Genomic DNA, 21352 nt, shown 5'->3' on the forward strand with positions numbered 1-21352 from the left:
TCCTGATTCTCGTCTCAAAGCGGGAGCCAGAATTACTTCTGACGGCACGGCAAGGATGCCGGCGTGTTCTCCAGTGAGTCTCGCAAACCGAAGCTCGGTCCTATTCGGGATCTGCCATCTTCCTGGGTCCGGTTTGGACCTGAGGTTTAGCGGCCAAAAAACTCGCAGTGTCCACCCATCTCACACGCAAAAAAAGAGGCTTTCTAAAAATACCACATAATTACTTCCCTGTATGACAGGACACACAATACCAAAAGCTCAGAGCTGTGTGGAAAGTGGGCCACCATCCGGAATACCGATACGGTCAGCCCACGCCCCCCCCCCCCCATACCCCCCAAGTGGTCTGACAGGCTGTCCACCTCCTTAAAGGTGCAAGGAGCTGCCCTCGCCATCAGGATCTCCCGTCATGGGGGGCTCCCACGGTTCCGAAGGCCCAGTCCCATCAGAGGCTCCCCAGAGCCCGGGGGTCCGCCTCCTTGCTGCACCTCCTCTCGGGCCCCCGGGAGCAGCAGGTTCAGGAGTAAGAGCCCATTAGGCATGACAAAGGAGCTGGGGCTCTCACCTCCGGACCCTCTCCATTATTTAGCCTCTTTAATCACTCTGTTCTGATACAGCTGGCAGGATAACAGACGACGGGGTGCCGGAATATTCATCACGCCGTCCAGCATCGCACCTTCATTTAAGGCCCAGCAGTCATGTGACCAAATGAGCTGACCCTCCCTGGCAGGCCGCATTGGAATGGCGGCAGGCCGCCCGCATCCTGTCCATCAGAATGGAGGACAAGCCTGTCCACGCCAGCAAACTGTTTTTTGTCTTTTTTTTTACCAGCTGAGATGAAATTACTGGCCCGACGAAATGAGGTTTAAATTAATGAAGTGCGTATTTAAGCACAGATTGGCAGACCGCCGCAGTGCTGCCAGATCTGCAGACACCCGCATCCTCGTCAGATTACTACCCTGATGCTCTCTGTGATGGGATCCTGGGTCCCCGGCCTCGTACCCGGCGACTAGCGTGCTCCAGCGGAATAGGGGTGCCTTTAATTAAGGCTCTTCTTGACTCAGACAGAAGGACCCACGGAGAGAGGTTTGATTATTTTTAAAGAAGAAACATTGCTTTTCATAATGGCTTAGTGGGTATCGCTGTGGCCTGCCACCTCCAGGGTCCTCCCGCAGCTCTCTGTGTGTGGAACCTGCACGCCCTCCTTGTGTGGCAGGGGTCTCCACCTGCAATCCGAACACATGCCGGCAAGCTAATATGTGTCTCTAAACTGCATATCCTGGGCGTGTGCCCTGCGAAGAACAGGCATTCCATGCAGGGTGTAGCCCAGCCTTACGCCCACTGCCACCTGGGACAGGCTCCTGCCCCCCAGGATAAACAGATAAGTCAGATGAAAGAAGCAGCAGACGTCAGGAGGCAGAGTCGCTCTCCAAGGCCACTGAAAGCTCCGCTATTATCTGCAAAAAGAGCTGAAAGGAGTAGCAGGCCTCCGGCTCTTTAAAGGAGGCGCAGCAGCGGAGAATAAGCACGGCGGGCTCTCGTCCTCCCTCCTTTAATCCTTTCTTTCTTTTCCCAAACAGGCATGAAGGGTTAGTGGAACATCACTGCCAATTACCACTTACCTGAATTAGAAATGAGCCGCGGAAAGGGAAGGAGATAGATAAACGCTGGGGGGGGGCGTTACTGCTGGATTTCCAAAGGTGAACTCCATCTATATCGAAGAGAGGCGGGGAGACAAGCTGGGAGTAATAAAAAACGCGGGTGTGACAGCGAAGGTCTGGGCACAGGTGTTAAATCAGCCGGCACGGGGGGGGCCGCCATGCGTGCACGCTGATTTATGGGAGTCTCGAACCCACACACTTTAAACTTGACCTTGTGCGCACACTAACCCTGACCCCCCCAGTCCATCCGGAAACAGACCGCCGCATCACAGCACCCCCTGTTGCTGACACACATGTCCTTCAGCAGAGGATTTCCACTGAGACGCGGGTATAAAGGGAAGCGGATTCTCCCGGGATGGAGAGATGAAGCCTTTACATTCACTCTCTCCATCTTTCTTTCTATGTCGATAATGCTTTCATTTTTAGAAAGAGTCACACGTTAAAATAGACTGAGTCATTCACGTTCAGAATTTGTTGTATGAAACCGCACACCCCTCCCCCCCTTGGAGGACATGGCTCAGACCTCAGACATGGTGAGGTCTGTGCCGCCAAGATATCTGACTTTGCAGAAGATGACAGGCAGGTCGCACTCGCTTCCCATGAGGCTGTGCGGCGGCACCAGACGTTTCGTGTTTCGATCCCCGAGTGATGGTCGCTGTGGCGTGTCAGCGGGGAACACGCCAGAATCCAGGGTGAGTGTAACAGTCATCGGGAGCCTGCCAGACTCTGCATGAGTGTTCATACGAGGGGGAGTCCAGCACTACACTCACCTTTAATCTGAGGCCACAGGCAGGAATCACAGTCCTGACACCCAAGCAGATCGGCCCACTAAGCACTGATCAACGCCCGCAATATTTGAGTGCCTTTCCAGACTATTGCTGCCAGGTTATGGGTGTTGCTCAGATGTGTCCGAATCAGCAATGAAAAGTCAGGAAGGAGGGAAAGGTGATCCCACATTTCTGCTGCCTTCAGGAGGGTGCAGGGGGGTAAGACGTCAAGACTAACATCATCAGGGAGACCCCGGTAGTGACACTCATAGGAGTACAAGCCTGGGCTGCGGGGGTGGTGGGCAGCTGGGGTCATCTGTAAATCTGTCTTATGCTCTCCAACCGCATCCCTGAGCATCCCTTCTGTACTCCAACCACTTCCCTCTGCATCCCTTCTGTGCTCTGATATACTTCCCTCTGCATCCCTTCTGCGCTCCGACCACTTCCCTCTGCGTCCCTTCTGCGCTCCGACCACTTCCCTCTGCGTCCCTTCTGCGCTCCGACCACTTCCCTCTGCGTCCCTTCTGCGCTCCGACCACTTCCCTCTGCGTCCCTTCTGCGCTCCGACCACTTCCCTCTGCGTCCCTTCTGCGCTCCGACCACTTCCCTCTGCGTCCCTTCTGCGCTCCGACCACTTCCCTCTGCGTCCCTTCTGCGCTCCGACCACTTCCCTCTGCGTCACTTCTGCGCTTCGACCACTTCCCTCTGCGTCACTTCTGCGCTCCGACCACTTCCCTCTGCGTCACTTCTGCGCTCCGACCACTTCCCTCTGCATCACTTCTGCGCTACGACCACTTCCCCGAACATCACTTCTGCGCTCCGACCACTTCCCCGAACATCCCTTCTGCGCTACGACCACTTCCCCGATTATTCCTTCTGCCCCCCGACCACTTCCCCGAACATCCCTTCTGCCCCCCGACCACTTCCCTCTGCATCCCTTCTGCGCTCCGACCACTTCCCTCTGCATCCCTTGTGCGCTCCAACCACTTCCCTCTGCATCCCTTCTGCGCTTCGACCACTTCCCCGTGCATCCTTTCTGCGCTCCAACTTCTTCCCCGAACATCCCTTCTGAACTCCGACCACTTCCCCGTGCATCCCTTCTGCACTCCGACCACTTCCCCGAACATCCCTTCTGCACTCCGACCACTTCCCCGTGCATCCCTTCTGCACTCCGACCACTTCCCTCTGCATCCCTTCTGCGCTCCAATCACTTCTCCGTGCATCCTTTCTGTACTCCGATCACTTCCCCGTGCATCCCTTCTGCGCTCAGACCACTTCCCTCTGCATGCCTTCTGCGCTCCAATCACTTCTCCGTGCATCCTTTCTGCACTCTGACCACTTCCCTAAGCATCCCTTCTACACCCTGACCGCATTCCTGAGCATCCCCCTTCTGTGCTCCGACTACTTCATGCCATTTCGATCATTCCCTCATTGTTCGCATTTTTGTTTAAATATTCATAATAAATGTAATTTTGGGATTCTTACCCTTTGTTTCCCGCTGTTAAAAGCATTTGAAAATAATCTGTCGCTGACACGCTCTGCTAAACCCTTTCTGGGAATTTAATTGAAAAGGGATTCGATGATAAATAAAATAAGAGATTGATCGACCGAGCTCCAGGCCAGCTATTCTTAAAGGGACAGTGACACCCAAAGCAGGGACATCTCCAACACCCCCGTGCGTGGGTTAAAGGGGCCGAGGGCATCCGTTACTGTGTTCGTTTTCTCTTTTGCGTCTTCATTGGGCCCCTCCATTGTGGTGGTCACCGTTCCCAAGCCCATGTGAATCTTTTATTACCCTTAACAGCCACATTACAGCAGCCATGATGTCACCCTAATGACGTTATCGGAACATCCCTTTAACAGCCCTTGCTGCAAATAATTAAAACACATTATTTACCTTCCGTGGGATGGACAGCTGTGCTGCACCCCCTCCCTGCATTTTCCTTCTCTCTCTCTCTTTCTCATCCCCCTTTTTCCCCTTTCCCTATTTTCATTTGGTTTCTGAGCTGTGACATATTGATGTCACCAATAATAAATCATTCTAATTTGTTCCTTCTCTGCCAACAAGGGCTTTAATCTTCATTTACGACTTACAAAAGTCCGCTCGGCGGAAGTGTCTGATAAAATACTCAATTACCATTTTTTTTTCCTACCCCGGCTGCACAATCCAATTGTTGTCCCGATAAAAACGCCCCAGCATCCAAAGATAAAGCGTGAATAATTGCCCAGGAACAAAAGTCAAAGAGGTGTGTCACGAGTGAAGATCGGGCTTCTTGCGAGCAGTCATTACTCTATAAGGGGACAATGACAAAGAGACCCTCACCCCAACACACACACACTCTCACAGACACACACATAAAATTACAGACCTTATTCCACATTCTGCTAAGCAGAGAGGCTGCAGATTGACCCCGGCAAAAACTGCAGTCGTTAGCTCACCTGACAGAAGTGTCTTAAAACAAAACTGGGATGAGAATGACCCAGAAAGGCAGGTTAAGGATCTGAGAGCCCGGCCACCATGAGGTTAGCGGGCAGGGCTCAGTGGGGAGGCCGTGTACCGGATTTTCACTCCGCACATGCACACATAAAGCAGGACTGTAACAGCTGTTCCTGAGCTTATTATTAACTGGAATTATTCCTAAAAAGTTTTCTTTGAGTACGATGGGCTGCCTGGTTGAGTTTCAATAACAGAGTGTTTGAAATGTTCACAGTCTTCAGAATGTTCAAAGTGTTCTGGGTACTCAGAATGTTCTGGGTGTTCTGTGTGTTCTGAGTGTTCTAAATGTTCTAAGTGTTTGGAATCCATGTTCATAGTATTACGAGTTTTCGGAATATTCTAAGTATTCTGAATGTTCTGAATATTCAAAGTGTTGAGTGCTGGGAATGTTGTAAATGTTCCAAGTATTTGGAAGTGTTCTGAATGTTCAGAATGTTTCACAGGGTCGTGAGGGGATGTGGGGGTGGGGGGGTGTTGGGAGTGCCGGAGTACCTGTCCCTTCTGAACAACTGAAAGTCCTGACTGCCCATTTCCGATCACTGTCATGTTTTACTGAGGGGGGCTTTTTATTCACCAGTGAACACAGAAAATTATACCAAGGGTCCCCCAATCTTGTTAAGCACCTGACCCTCAACAATTCTCTGCAGAGCCCGGAATGCTCCAAGTGTCCAGAGTGTTCAGAGGAGTCGGAATGTTCAGTGTTCAGACTGATCCAGAGTGTTCCAAGCATCCTGAGTGTTTGGCTTTCCCTATGCACCAGTTGGGGTGGCCCTGAACATTCTCTCCTGGGCGCAGTGCCCTCCCGTTGGGGTTTATCATAATCATGTGCTTGCATGCAGCGCACACGTTAACACTCGGACCAGCATGGAAGCACTGCCGCAACCCAACCGCTATTGCCGCTAATTGCCGTTATCACAAACAGCGTTTTGCCTTGTAACAGCCTCCTTGTTTTAATTACCCTCTGAGCCTGTTTCTCATGTCCCCCTCATGCATTCATTTCCTAAAGCTACAGAAAGATGTACCCGCATGCCTCGGGGGCTATTAGCTCCGCAGCACGCGCCGCTCACGCCGCGCCCATTATTAGTGCCTAATCGCTCTCGGCGTTTTCGCGGGCGCCCCGAAGCGGGCGCCGGCCAGGATCTGGTGATGTAAGATCTGGAGTAGGCAAAAGGATGAGATTCCGCATCGCCGAGAACTCCATAAGTTTGTGTCAGGACCGGGATCGGCGCTAAAAAATTAAGCCAATTAGGCCTGCCCGTTTGGAGCCAGTCGGCACTATGGAGGAAATAAGCGAGAGAAGGATGGGGTGGGGGGAGAAGGATGGGTACAACGGAAGGAGAGGGACAGAGAAGGAGAGGGAGGAGAAAGAAAGGAGAGGAAAAGGGGGAGTGAGAGAGAAGGAGAGAGGGAGGAGCAGGAGAAGGAGAGGAAGAAGAAAAGAGAGGGAAAGGGAGAATAAGAGAAGGAGAGGGAAGAAAGGAAAAAGGAGACAGGGAGGAGTGAGAAAAAGGAGAGGGAGAAGGAGAGGGAAACAGAAGGAGAGAGGAAAGAGAGAGAAAGTGAGAAAAGGGGAGAGAATGAGAGAAAGGGAGGAGAAGAAAAGAATAGAAATAGAGAAAAGAAGAGAGGAAAAGAGGGAAGAACACTGGGTGACAGAAGGAAAAAATTAGAGGAAGAGAATGGACAGAGAAGGGGAGATACAGAGAAAGACAAAGGAAAGGAGAGAGGGAGCGAGAAGGAGAGAGAGAAGGACAGAGTAGATTAATATAAGGGAGAAGGAAACAGACAGGAGGAGAGAGGGGGAAAGGAGGAGCCCGGAGAGCAGGGGGAGTGCTTGAGTAAACTACTTCATTCTGTCATGCTTGGTGAAGAGAAGAAGGGAAAAGAAAGAGAAAAGCGGGCGGCTGAGGAGGGGATTAAAAGCAATCTATATCCACATAAATCACTGATTAAATGAATCATGAAATTAATATGTAAATTGTGTGTTTAACCTCTATTTATACACCACTGTCTGTCAACGTAGCGTAAATCTCAAACTAATTGCAATTTCTCCGCACGGCACGGCATGGAGCGAGGAGCCGCAGGAGCGAGGAGCCGCAGGAGCGAGGAGTCACAGGAGCGGGCGGCGAGCGGCGACCGGGACACGTGGGGCGGGGGGTGGGGGGGAGGAAAACACTCCGTGGAAAACTCCTGACATATTTATTAACTAAATGTTCAACTACATCAAGTCAGTCATTAAGAGCCATTGTAGGGGGATCGAGAGAGTGGAGCCATCTCAGCTGTTTTAGCCAGGCGTGGAAAGACTCCCAGGGTACGTGTGTGTGTGTGTGTGTGTGTGTGTGTGTGTGTGTTGTGTGTGTGTACAAGCGTGTATGTGTCTGTGTACAAGCCTGTGTGTGTGAATGCGCACGCATATGTGTGCTTCCCATTAACCTGCACGGCACACGGAAAGAATTAGCACACTCCCTTAATCCCCCCCCAACACACACACTCACACACCCTCAGCCTGGCTTCATCATAACGTGCCCCCGCCATGACACCGGCCCTAACAGCGCTTTGCTGAGCTGGTAATCCCCCCCCCCACCCCCCCATGGCCCAGCACAGGTCTGAAGCCCTAACGTTACGGTGTATGCCCCCCCCTCATCACACCTACAGTATTCAAACCCCACAGATTTCTCTTTGTCCTCCGTCATGTTAATAGCTCCCCTTTAATATCTTAATTGTTAAAGGTTAGTAATAATTGCGCTCCATTAGTAATGTGTGCTAATTGGTGTACTTGTAATTTCATGTCAGACACTGTAATTTCCATTAGATTCGGGGCTCTTGAGTCGTGTCCGCGAGTGTCCCCCTCGCTCACAGGCAGGGGGCGCCACTGGCGGTGTGTGGGGGTGTGGGGGCGGCACGGCGCTTGACGCGGGGCGCCAGGCCGGCTGTCCCCGGTGTGTCAGGCTTTTATCAGGGGGAGGGCAGGGCCAGCGGGGGCAGAGGCTGCACACCCCAGCCCCGGATGACATAAAGCACGGCTCGGTCGGCAGCGGGGGCCTGATTTACGGCTCAGTGAGAAGCCTTTGCTGCCGGAGTGATCTTTCAATAAAAACAGGCCTAGCCATTAGCGGGGGCCGCCGCAAGGCCGGGCTGGACATCTGTCAGGAGCCCCCCACTGCCCCTGTCACCGCCCCTGCCATCACTACCACCGTCCCTGCCCCCCCGCCGCCCCTGCCACCACCAACATCGTCGCTGCCCCCCCCCCCCCGCCCCGCCCCGCCACAATCACTGCCCCCTGCCTCTAGGGGGCGTCAGGAGGAAGGGCCCGAGCTACCTGTCACACGGCACCCGCTGTAACCGGGAGTGAGTCTGCCTTCAGACTCCCCACCTTGGTTGTCATCACCCCCGCCGTCAGGGGAAAACAGCCCTCTCCCCAGAAACCTTGCACGCACAAACAAACACACACACGCTCACACGTGTACGCAAAGGTATGGGGGCGCTCGACACAGACGGCTACATCTGAGATGAGAGGACCCCCCCCAAGCCCTTTGTGACACACTATCTGGGCCAGAATCGCACATGAAGGAGATTAACGGGGCCGTGGCTTCAAAGGGGATCTGGGCAGTGCTCTGCACACTGCTCTACTTGTTCCTCTAATTCGTTTCATTTCATTTTAACTACCCGGAACAATTTGGTGAGACATTAGTCTGTAATGAAACCTCACCGAGCCTGATTGTTTTCATAAGAGAGAGTTCAGCCCCCCCTTCAAAGAAGCTCACAATGAGCTTGAACCTACAGCCTGCTCTGGTTACAGCTGGTAGATCTGTACAGTGAAGATGGAGGCCTTCCCAGTGGCAGTGGCTATGGGAGGGGGGCCTTCTCCTCTGCCCCCCCGGCAGAGCCCTCACCTCTCCATTTTCATACAGAAGCTGAACCACCACGGACGGTGTGTGTCAGTTCAGTGTCAGGAGGCCTTCACAGAAATAAGGCTGGCTCTGATTGGCCACAGCCCCCGGCTGGCCACCCGCTTTCTGATTAGTGGATTACAGTCACTCCTCTTACGTACTTTTATTCATTTTCCCACCTGAGTTCGGGTAGATTTTCATCCTAGTCCAAGTGTGAAGGAGGAAGATGAGGGAGACAAACCGCAGCGGCAGGCATCAAAGAGCCCCCGCCGACCTACTGAGCCACTGACATCACTTCCTGTGGGTGAGCAGGTAGGACCACGTGCGGGTGAGCTGCGTCAGGTGTAAAAATTAAATGTGAGCACACTGCGTCACCATTCACGCTCGGCGACGCGTCTGTGTTTAAGCGATCAGCTGTGACTAGGCGGAGTGAGGAGGGGGAGTGGTTCACTCCCTGGCCAATCAGAAAGCGGCGCTGCCAGAACAGGCTACTCAGTAATTTAAGGGCGTGAGGCCTGCCCTCAGTCTCTTTAATCATTACTGAAGTCTTCTTCACCTGTCCCCAAACGTTATTCGCGGCCTTGGATCCCAGATTAATCTATCTAGTGATAAGTCTTTACAGCAGCGCTCTGCACACAGAGGCACTATCAGGCTAACCGCTAATGAACCGGACGGCTGCCCTGCACGTTAGCTCGCCTCCTGCACTTTGCGCCGCAGCGGAGACGAGGGCGCTGGGGCCCTTCTGTACGCGCGTGACACTGTCCACCCATTCATCCATCTTTCAGAGCCGATTACCTAGCACAATGTCATCGGGGGGGGGCTTTCCTCGTGGCACAGACAGGATGCCATTCAGCGGTGTTTAAGGACAGTCCTCTTTTCACGTTTCACTGCCTGTGAATCTGGAGAGCCGGGAGGCGCATCCTCCACGCTCCTCCTCCAATGGGCCTCTTCCGCCGCTCCTCCGGGTCGCCGCGGCTCCCCCCGGTCCCGCTCCCCCCCCCGGTCCCGCTCCCCTGTGACATGGGCCCTGGTATCACTCAGGCACTGATCACAGCAGCATGCGGGATTTTAGCAGTTCATGGAGTTTGGCCAGGTGGGATATAGACCGGGATTCGCGGAGCGTCACGTGTCACCGCGCAGGTCAGGACTAAGGGGTGGCTGACACAGGCAGTGCCCCCCCAGTGTTTCCTCATGCCCCTCCTAAAAATGTTCAGCCAATCACAAAAATGTTCTTCTTTTCTCTTATTTCTGATTGGTCAAATTTGTAACATATGATACATAAAAGTATAACAATGCTCTCCTATAAATGTATAAAACACGTAAGTGTTGATGCGCATTTGAAATGTGCCCCCCCAAGGGAAGCCAGCACAGTAACTGTTATGCTCCAGCCCCCCGTCTGTGTGCCTAACAGCCCCTGCTGCATTATGAACAGCAGGGCGGCGCCACTAGGAACCTCTCGCCCAGCCAGCAGGGGACCCACACGGGGTGCAGACCAAGCAGTGCCTATCCACGCCCAGGCGGCAAGGGGGCGGGTTCCAGTGGGGAAAATGAGAGAAAAAAGAGGCACAAGGTCACCTGAAAAATAAAAAACGAGGAGCTGTAAATTTGGGTGCCAAACCCCGCCCCCCCCACACGTCACCCGCAGTGAATCATCGTCACACGGACACATTCCCAGTCAGTAATTAAAAGCAGGCCAGCCGGCTTGTGGTACCAGCATTACTGCCTGCGCTCATCTCCAATGAGAGATCCGTGTCTACAGTCATTACAGGCAGGCTGGATAAATCAATTGCCCCCCCCCACACTCACGCTCCCGGGCTGCCGTTTAAACGGCCCCCTCCCCCGCCGGAGCCCATGACATCCTATTTACTGCAGGCAAATGGAAACTCACACGGCAGCCTGTAATGGCCTCGCCCCACGGCCGGCGAGTTTAAATAAAAGCCGGCCCTTTAAGGCAGAAGCTGCCGGAAAAATGCTGGCGTGACGACCCTCCCGTAACCCCCACCCCCCCCCCAGCTTTCTCATGTAAACACAGCTTTAAATAAGAGCAGCATAAATAAAACATGAAGCAGTGCTGGCCTGAGCCAGAGTGAGAGGGACAGGTTTAAGGCTGGGGGGTGGAGTCAGCGGGGTGGAGGTGGATGCCCCCCCCCCAGCTCCACCTGTACATTCAGTTTTGGGAGGCCTTCCTACCTGAGGTTGGGGGCTTTTCTGGGAAGGGCTCCCCTCATTAGGGGCCCCCGGGGCCCCCAGGGCCCCCGCCGTCATCCCACTCTGGCCACGCGGAGCGATAATTGGGCCCAGGTTCACAAAAAGGAAAAGTTATCCCTCAAAAATCCCATAAAAGACGGAGAGCCGCCAGTGATGTCATAGCAGGCCTCCTCCTCTATCTAACCCCGATCGCAGAGGAACGCACAGTCGTATCCCCCCCACCCCCCCATCCTGTCTCTTCCTCCTCCTCCGGAGCTCGCGGCAGGACCCGAGAACGGCAGGAGCGTGAGTGGCTTCCGGAAGGTGGCCGAAATTCCTGCCCCTCTTGCCCAATAAATCTTAAATTCTCAAAGGCCAGAAAATGAGCACAAGTGGTGGTATCACAGGCCGTGGGCCTGACCACACACACACACACACACACACACACACACACACTGTCATCATCACTGTCCAGTGCTCCCGTTTCTAACCATCAAACACTGAATATCACAGCACCTGTGCCAGCCAGACGGAACCAGGGCAGACCATGCGACCGCAGCGTTTACTGCCTTATTCCAGGGTATTTTTCCTCTCCTTCGGATGCGGTCGCCTTCGGGGTGCCGTCTGGCCAGGCCGGGGCTGGAGGTGCAGAGCGCTGCTCGGCGGGTGACCCCCTGGGGGGGCGCCGGGTAGCGCAGTGCGGGAGGTACAAGCGGCGCTTATTGGCTCCAGATGTGGGAGATTCATGAGACAACTGTAAATACTGATCCTCGGGCTGCCCCCGCCAGCTAGATTTCTCACTCTCTTTCTCTCACTGCCCCCCCCCTCTCCACACCCACCCCCCCCAGCTGGATCTCTCCCTCTCTCTCTAATCCGAATTCCAGGGGTTTTTGCCGAGTGTCTGATGCGATCCAAAGTGCAGGTTGTTATTGTAGCCGACAGGGGAGGGCCATGTCAGAGGGGGGGGGCTGGGGGAGGGCAGGGTACGGGCCGGGGGCCTCCACACGGGCACCCTGAATGGTCAACCCCCCCCATCGGTGAACGATCACCGCCCGCAACTCGCACCAAACTCCGCACACTGAGCCGTGGATGCAATTTGTCAAAACTGGAAAATTAAAGATTAAGGCTCTCATTTAACAAGCTCGCGAAACGCTAAACAAAATTATATTAATGATCTTTTAGGCTAATCTGACTACAAACGCTACGCGGGAACAGCGAGGGGGGGTGTGGGGGGGCCACCGGCTCTTCCGGTACGAGGTACTTTGGCGATTTTAATGTCACTTTCGATTTTCTGCTCCCTGCTTCCTGCATATCCACATCCAAAAACAACCATTTAAAACATCACTCCTAATTAGATGATTAGTGCTTGGAAGGGCAGGAGATAAGTCATTTGCATAATTCAATCATAAAAGTTAGAGATACATATTTCTATGTTCGTTTGTACAATTATCTCGGCTGTCCTGGGGGCTGTGATATTAATGTGATTAAACAATCCTTCTGCACAGGGCCCGGTGTCCTCTATTAAAACACTGCTAGAGGCGAACCAAAAATTAATTTTAGGAGACAATCAATTTTATTCTACATGACTGTAATAAATATAGCCCAACTTCAGATGTGTCATTAAGCTGAGGGAGAAGATTCCGCCAAAGTCAAAATGACACCGATGGCTTTTTCCTTACTTTAGGTGGAAAAGGTGGGGGGTGATTTTTTATCTTTTTTTGAAATGCTTGACAGGTTTCCTCCATCTGGAAGATCAGCCACCCCCCCCCACACACACACACACACAAGCGCGTGTGTTTTCCCATCCTGGCCCCTGTGTGTTGACACCCAGACTGACAGGTCACGCTTGCCCCCCCATCACCTCCGCGCCCCCGTGCCTTGTGCTCTCCGCACCGTGCCCCCACCTTCACCCTCTCACGCTGACTCTCACCCCCCCGCAGCCGCTGTACGGGCTGCACGCTCTTTCCCTCCATAATTGCCTACATGTGTCTTTGTTTTGCTCCTAATCCACCAGTTACACAGGGGTCCGGTCATTCAACAGCCACAACCCGCCCAGTTCGGCCCAGTTTGGTCCAGTCTGGCCATGCTCGGCTCGACACGATCTGGCTCTTACTGGCTCATCCCGGACCAGGACCTGGTTCAACTCGTCTCAGCTCGGCTCAGTCTGGATAAGCCTGGCTCGGTCTAACCTGGTTCAGTCTGACTCGACTCAGCTCGGTCTGACTCGGCTCAGGTCTAACCTGGTTCATTCTGACTCGACTCGGCTCGGTCTGATTCGGCTCGGTCTGACTCGGCTCGGTCTAACCTGGTTCAGTCTGACTCGACTCGGCTCGGTCTGACTCGGCTCGGTCTGACTCGGCTCAGGTCTAACCTGGTTCAATCTGACTCGACTCGGCTCGGTCTGACTCGGCTCGGTCTGACTCGGCTCGGTCTAACCTGGTTCAGTCTGACTAGACTCGGCTCGGTCTGACTCGGCTCGGTCTGACTCGGCTTGGTCTGCAGTACACGGCCGGCCACAGGCAGCTGTCCGCGGCGCAGGCCGGAGGCGCCAGAGAGCGCTCCCCTCGGTCAGCCATAAAAAAAAATCACGGTATCGCAACCTTTGCTTTTACAGCGGAACGCCATAAATCTGTGATGGGGAAAGGTCACGAGCACGGGGGACACTGAACGCACACACACCACCACTGAACACGTTCACACACACTGCCATTGAACGCACACACACACCACCACTGAATGCACATGCACACTACCACTGAACACGTTCACATAAACTGCCAGTGAACATGCTCACGCACACTGCCACTGAACACGTTCACGTAAATTGCCAGTGAACGCACACACACTACTACGGAATGCACATGCACACTGCCGCTGAACACGGTCCCGTATGCTGCCACTGAACACGCTTACTGCCACGAAACATTCACACCACCACTGAACATATTTATTGCCACTGAACACACTTACTGTCACCGAACACGCTCAATGCCACCGAACAAACTCGGAGCCACTGAACACATACATCGCCACTGAACGCACACGCCACCACGGAACACATACATACTACTGAACACGCACTCGTCATCTGCCATTTAAATATAAGTGAAAAAAGTTGTTTCATTAGTTCTAAATGTCTAGGACAAATAATCATCCACCTTTATTAAAGCCATGTCTCACTTGTTTATTTAACTTTAAGGGACTGCACAGTTAATATTTGGATATAATTTTCACACACAGTATACATGGTACCTTAACGCCGTCCGTCAGTCTCGCTATTTGCAGCGTAATGTGAATACGAACGGGAGTTTTTGCGTAACTGCCGGAGGACGACCTTGCCGTCTTTGCCGCAGCACTGTGTGACAATGCCCCCCCCCACCCCCATTTTGAGCCCCAAGCATCCAGTGCGATGAGGCGCAGCAAAATGGGCTAAAGCCCCCCCCACCCCCCACCAGAGTGGCGGCTTCGCGGTCCGAACATGACGACATAAACATGCTCTGGCTGCACTAGGGGAGGGGGGGCAGCAGAGGGAAGCTCCCCCCCCCCCCCACATCCAGCGGTGCTGTAATGAATTCATTATTATTTGCAGATGGGGGGGCTCACTGGACTCTGCACAGCCACAACACGTGTGAGTTACGTATCACTGACATTAGAGTGCGGGAGCCGTGTTGCGGGTGGAGCAGGGAGGTGTCCAGGGACCATGAGCCCCAGGCAAGTCCACGGGCAGAGAGACGCCCATATGGACCGGGCCAAATGGGTCATAACCGGGGGGGGGGCTGATTTGACCGTGAAGCTTCCGGGAGCAGTACTGCTCGACCATAGCAACCTCTCCCTCACGTTCTTATAGGAGTGTCACATACACATAGGTGGAGGACCTGCCCCCGCAGGGTCACGCGCACACTAGACGAGTGTGCGCCGGTTCCTCAGGTACCCCTCCCGTCCTCCGTGCTCTCGGCCGTCGGCACAGGGACCGACATGATGCCCAAGCGGCCATGGAGAAGGCAGCGGGGCGCGGCTAATCGTCACCGGTCCGCCCGGACTCTCCATCTTTATCATACAGGACAGGAGCAGAGCAGCTGACAAGCAGGGCAGCCGGAGAGAAGCATCGACACGATGGGCACACCAATGACGCCGAGGAGTGTGAAGCTGGCCTGCGGAAGCTGGCCTGCGGAAGCAAGGCGGCATCCATAGGAATACCTGCTTCCTGGAAGCAGAGCTCGGCCCCTAGGCCTCGTTACAGCAAGCGAGCCCAGTGCCCCGGATCCCTGCCAGAATTACACCCCACTGCGTAAATTAATGAGTCAAAAACTCTAAGAAAGGCCTCGTCTCTCTCAGCTTCCTAAAAGCTCGCATTAGTGAACATTTAGGCTGCAGTTTCAGAAAGCCGGGAAAACCAGCAAGCAGCACGGAAAGGTGCGCAGACTGAACGGACCCGTCCCACCATCGATCCGCTCTCGTCTGGACATCAACACCTCACCCGGTGACATTCTCACCTGGCTGCCCACTCAGCCTCTCAGGCCACTGACTTGGAGCAAAAACAGTTAAAATTGCTAATCCAATACACCTTTCAGAAAAAAAAATGGAAGGAGAGAGAGAAGAAAGAAGGGGCCATAAAAGGAAGAGTGGAAACAACACAGATGTTCATCTCTAATGCAATTTCCATTCAATTTCCTAAGTGCAGTCCCCAAGTGCAAACTAGTTTAACGTTATGTTTAGCTTGCAAATTCTTTTAATAAATAATGAATGCAATAAAAACCTGGAGATCAATTGCGAGCTGAGGAATCATAAAAGGATCCCTTTGTGTCGGCTCTGTCTGCTGATTCGGACACTTTCCCCATATTCAAATTGGTCGTGTCAGTTTTAAAGATTATGTTGAAATGTTTTGATTGCTTTCCTGATATCTCCCACTATCTCTCTCTCTCTCTCTCTCTCTCTCTCTCTCCCTCTCTCCCTGCGTCCACAGCCCCCAAGTCTAATAACGGCGAGCCCTCTTTGCTCCCCCCCCCCCCTCACCGCTCCTCGCCAAATTAAAGCAGGACAGGGGAATGAGCAGCGGGCCCGCACACATTACATATAACCATCTGCCACTGGTCCGATCGCCGCTGACGGGGAGGCAGGCAGGTTAGCCGAGACACAGGGAGGCCCAGGGATCCACCCCCACCCCCCGCCCCATCACAGAGGCACATTAAGGACATTTCTGTTGTACCACTCAACCCGAGGTTAGCCTTATAGCAACAACAGCAAAAAAAAGCTCTTTAGCTCAGTCAATTATTAACCATTTAGCCCCTAATACAAAATAAAAACACTGATAAAACCAGCCTTCTTTCGCCGCTCCCCTGCTTCCTTCCCTCTCACTCTCTTCGTCGGGGTAGATGAGTGTGACAGATTGATTCAGCACAACACAGGACACCGATTCTGCAACCTGGGACTGTGTGTGTGTGTTTTTCCATGTGTGTGTGTCTGTGTGTGTGCTTGTCCGTGTGTCCGTGTGTGTTTGCTTGTGTCTGTGTTTATCCTTGTGTATGTGTTTTCCATGTGTGTCTATGTGTTTGTCTGTGTGTGTGTTTGTCTGTGTGTGTGCTTGTCCGTGTGTCCGTGTCCGTGTGTGTTTGCTTGTGTCTGTGTTTATCCTTGTGTATGTGTTTTCCATGTGTGTCTATGTGTTTGTCTGTGTGTGTGCTTGTCCGTGTGTCCGTGTGTGTTTGTCTGTGTGTGTCTGTGTTTGTCCTTGTGTATGTGTTTTCCATGTGTGTCTATGTGTTTGTCCGTGTGTGTGTGTGCGTGAAAGAGAGAGAGAGTGCACGTGTGTAAGAAGGTGAGTGCAGGGGGTGGCCGGGTTGGGGGGGGGGGGGGGCTCTAAAAAGGTTAATTACTGAATCTTGCCCAAACTGGCCATCTGGACCTAAGCAAACACAAACACAGGCCTCCCTCCCCTCCGCCGCGCACGCTGACTCCTGTTCCCGACCTGCCCAGAGAAAAGGGGCACTCTCCAGGCTGCGAACCGGCCGACCGCTTGCTCTGACGGCCGTCCTCACGTACGCTGGCTCGTGTACGCGCACCTGGGCCAGCTATACAGGCTGTGCGTAATTACCAGAACCATTCTTAGAGCCATTGGGTGTCTATAACTGGTGCAGACAGGCTGCTGGTCTGTAGGTAAACGAGGTACATTGTCGGTCCCTTCCGTGTGCTGTCTTCTCGTTATCAGACACCCTGGACAAGAGTGACAGACACACAAGCAGCCATCGCGTGACTGTGACCTCAAACGAGACATGCTTATCTAACTCCTCACGTCCGATAGTGCGTTGTCACCTATTTATTGCTGATTTGGCGTATTTCTATCAAAATATTTTGCTACTATAAATATGTTACAAAAATCAATAAATAATTCGTAATGTTTCGATGTCTTGTCGTTTGGCGTGTAAATACACAGTCTATTTAAAATAAAATAGCATTTGTTTATTGCGGAACATTGCATGTTAAATTACAACGCAAACTGACCAATGTAACCATACACTGTTCGGGTTAATGTTAAGGACATTTCTCAAGTAAATTAAATAAAGTATCATTTACCGGGACAGGTATCCGACTAAGGCTTGCATTCACTGACATTAATAAGACGATCGCTTACCAATTACACGGCGGATTGCACGTGCATTTTAAATGGAAAAATGAAGCAACACGTTTGTTAGGATCTTGGAATAAAGTGTTTTTTCCAAAAGAAAACAGATGTTTGCGAAGGCCCGTTTCTGTAAGCATCGCTGCACTTGGAAATACAAGCACTTCTGCCATTTACTTTGCAGTAAAAAAAAAAAGAAATACACGCTTGGTACCTGATGATCGACAAGACAAATGAACAAAGTTTTTATCTTCCATTACGGACTATTTATAGTTAATCGTAATACATTTTACTGCTATTGATTTCATTGTTAAAACTATGCGATACTGCTTTTGTAAGCAGAAAGAAGTGCGCTGATGTATTTAGTTGAAACGGGATTCCTGTGTATTCAAACGTTTGCCATAGCCAGGTGAACAATTTAATTTTGTTCAAGAGATTATGTTCATCCACAAATAGGCCTATTTAAACTGAGGAAAAAATAAAAGGACTGGATTCATCCAGTTGTGCTGTAAATAAATCCCTATTTCATGTACTATAAATTCGAAGCGCATATTACTGTATTTACTTTTATTTTGATAGTTGTTAAAAGCGATTGTGATGACGGCATAATTGTGCTGATAAACTTTCCGCTGTCCCCAAAAAGCGACCAAAGCGTACATTAGACGGTGCTTCGGATGCTACTTATATTTACTGTTTTCTTCTTTTTAGAGGTATATTGTCACGGTGCCCCATTGTCGCTGCGGCGCAGGAAAAAGAGACGCAATTATGGGCGAGCAGACAATTGAGCACCGGCTCTAGTGCCTCGGGGCTCCGGAGGTCGCGGGCATAAAGCGCGGCCCCGGCCTCTTTAAAGTTGCCCTTCCCGTTGGCACTGCTGGGGAACACTAATGCATCTGTCATGGTAACAAGCTAAGAATAACATCTAGACATCAAAACGAGTAGAGGATCCACCTGAAGTGATTCATTCGGATCTGTCTCATTGATTTATTAAACGCACGGCAACATCTGCAGCCGCACATAGGCGCTTCTGTGAGATTTCGTCTAAGATCAATTGTAATGGAAAAGGGGATTGAAAGTGGAGAGAGATAAATCAAAACACGATCTGCATGCGGTTTCAGGTTAAGGTTTGTTTTCCGAAACATCCGTGCTTTCCTCACATACTGAACGACGATTGGGAAACCCCTCAAATACGAGAAACTACGTGTAATTGCAATTACTGTTTATGTTACGTGTGTGCATGGTGTCAATACGGGCCGTTTCAACCTCATTTTAGACGTGTAAGTATGAATCGCGTCAACAATTAAGTAACTAAGTCTGAAATTAAAGTTTAATCTAAAGTCGGCGTCCTTGACCTGATACTATAATTGTATGTACAATATTGCTATTTAGGCGCATACGACTAAATCACCTCGGGCCCGCGTTGGCGACGCGCGAAAGAAGGCTGTCCTTAAAACTTACAAAGAGAAAATAATCTTTTTGTGTTTCACACAGAATCAGAGCCCGAAAATGTTTCGTGACAATTACATGAGACAAGCATTACAAAAATGTCAATTTAATTTCATTCTTTAAAATGCACACGTTGCGGAACAATGGACCCCCTGCCGACTTTCTCCTGATGTACCTCACAATTCTTAATTATTTCTGAGAGGTGGGCCAGTCCATTTATTTTCACTCAGAACCGTCCCAAAATAAATAACACACACTTAAAGGGCTTAACGCACAAACACGTAAGTATTGTGCAAATTACTTGATAAACCACATATTTTTCTAGAAATAACTTAGTAGTTAAACGCATTCCACAGGCAATAAACAGCAATTGTGATTAAATTAAAATACACTGCAGCCGTTCGTGCACTTGATGACATAGCGCGCATATGTCAGCGACATTGTATTTAAACCGTGAGAAAACATTTTTAAAAGGAGAAAGGGTTTGAATAGCATGTATATTTCTTTAGATTTCATCTTTAGTAAACAATATCCTTTTCATCGACATTTAATACCGAAGCTGCAGACGTACTACGCTGTGTGAGTGATGAGATTACATCGCGGCGCACTATAGTGAAAGACAAGAGCAGATGATCCTACACCGATTATTTAAAAAAACAACTGCCATTTTCTTCTTGCATATTTTATATGTACAAATCGACAGTTTAAATAGTCAGGAACCTTTTTTAATAAGTGAAACAAATAATCGTCTAGCGAACTGTATTATATCAGACAGAGCTTTAAGAGTTTGTAAAAAAAAAAAAAGCACCCCGTTATAATTTAAAACCGTTTTACAAGGTTGAAAGCCCGTATTGATGATTTAATCACTTATGTAATTGTTTGTAATTTACGACGGCATTTTGAGAGGATAACAAACAATTCTTCTTAAAAGACGTTAGAGTGGAAGAGAAAAGCCATCGTGGTAAAGTTGTGTAAAAGAGCGAAAAAGTGCATATCTGGGTCAGCTCGCTCCGAGGGTGTCATATGAAAAGAACCCGAATAGCATTTCTCATTCCGCATTTGGTCATTCGGAGATAAGAGAAATCACCCCATCTTTAAGTTTGTTTATTGGTAAAGTATATATTTTAAAACACGAATAAAGAAGCAACCGTTAAGGCTAAAGTATTAAGAAAGAACGTATAAGGATATGCTATAAGAAAAAAAAACTATTTATGTGATGCCCGTGGCTTTGCGAAACGTGAAAAGTTGAGGAACTTTTTGGTTGCCCAACTTTACATCTGCAACTATAGATGGTGTTTGGGAGTTTTGCTGCCCCATGGAAGGGGGAGCGCAGCGACTCGTATGTACAGAAAGACAAAGAGACAAAAACGACATTAGAGGCGACAGTGCTGTAAACATCTGTGTCTAACCTGGCGTTGGTGCAGTCGGTATATAGCGCCTCGAAGTCCTTCCTAGTGATGAGTTTGCAGCGATTGACGCCAGGCTGGATGGCTCCGAGCCCACGCAGAATCCGGACCTGCTCCACGGTGCACACCACGGGAGATATATCCAGGCGCTTCAGCTTCGTATAGACAGTGTGCAGTCCACCGACTAGGTGCTTCAGGAAGAGATCAAAAACCTGCGGCAGGCAGATCAGCTCCTGTCCGTCCACGTTGAAGGAAGCCACCTTGACCCCGTGAACCTCCACCATTTTACACTCGTTATTAACGCTGGTGCCGTTGCCGTTGCCCCCGCCGCCTCCTCCGCTGCTGATGAAATTGTTGATCATGCTGCTGGTCAGTCTCGGGGACTCGGCAGGGCTTGTGTACAGGGGATCGGAACGGAACAGTCCTCCAGACCCCGGAGTGGAGGTAGGGGAGAGCACCGGGGGAGTTGCTGATACGGCCATAGTCACTTTAGTTTTTTCCTGTACTTCCTCCACTCTCTCTCCCACTTGCGCTTTTCACTCTCTTCTCTCTCCTCTTTCACGCTCTCTCGCTATTTCTCATGCACTCTCTCTCACGCTGAGTAGTAGGCAATAGGCTACTACCTTACTCGCAAGTGTGGTGGTGAAACTGAGAATCGCTGCATTCACTGTTTCCATCGGCCAGCCCACTGTGGCATGATTGGCATCTCGGCAGACCAATGAGCGGCGCCGTTAAACACATCCAGGTATCTTACTGGACCTCTGGCCCAAGCAGATGGCTATACTGCTACGAGTGGGTCGGGTTATCTCTGACAGTTACCCATTTTACTGAACAGGAACTTTTAAAGGACTTTAACCGTATTATTAGTTAAATATATATATAGAA

At 51.1% G+C, this 21352-nt stretch overlaps 1 protein-coding gene across 2 annotated transcripts in view; it reads right to left on the reverse strand.

Moving 5' to 3' along the window:
* dacha (dachshund a) overlaps positions 1–21113 on the reverse strand; it is a 130360-nt gene extending 109247 nt beyond the window's left edge. For both annotated transcript variants that reach the window (XM_023841733.2, XM_023841732.2), the window contains exon 1: positions 20471–21113. In XM_023841733.2, coding sequence (XP_023697501.1) covers positions 20471–20949 — 479 coding nt within the window. In that variant the 5' untranslated portion in view covers positions 20950–21113. The remainder of the gene's footprint in view (positions 1–20470) is intronic.
* Positions 21114–21352: the final 239 nt, after the last annotated feature.

The sequence above is a fragment of the Paramormyrops kingsleyae genome, chromosome 24, assembly GCF_048594095.1.
Source record: "Paramormyrops kingsleyae isolate MSU_618 chromosome 24, PKINGS_0.4, whole genome shotgun sequence".
NCBI lineage: Eukaryota > Metazoa > Chordata > Actinopteri > Osteoglossiformes > Mormyridae > Paramormyrops > Paramormyrops kingsleyae.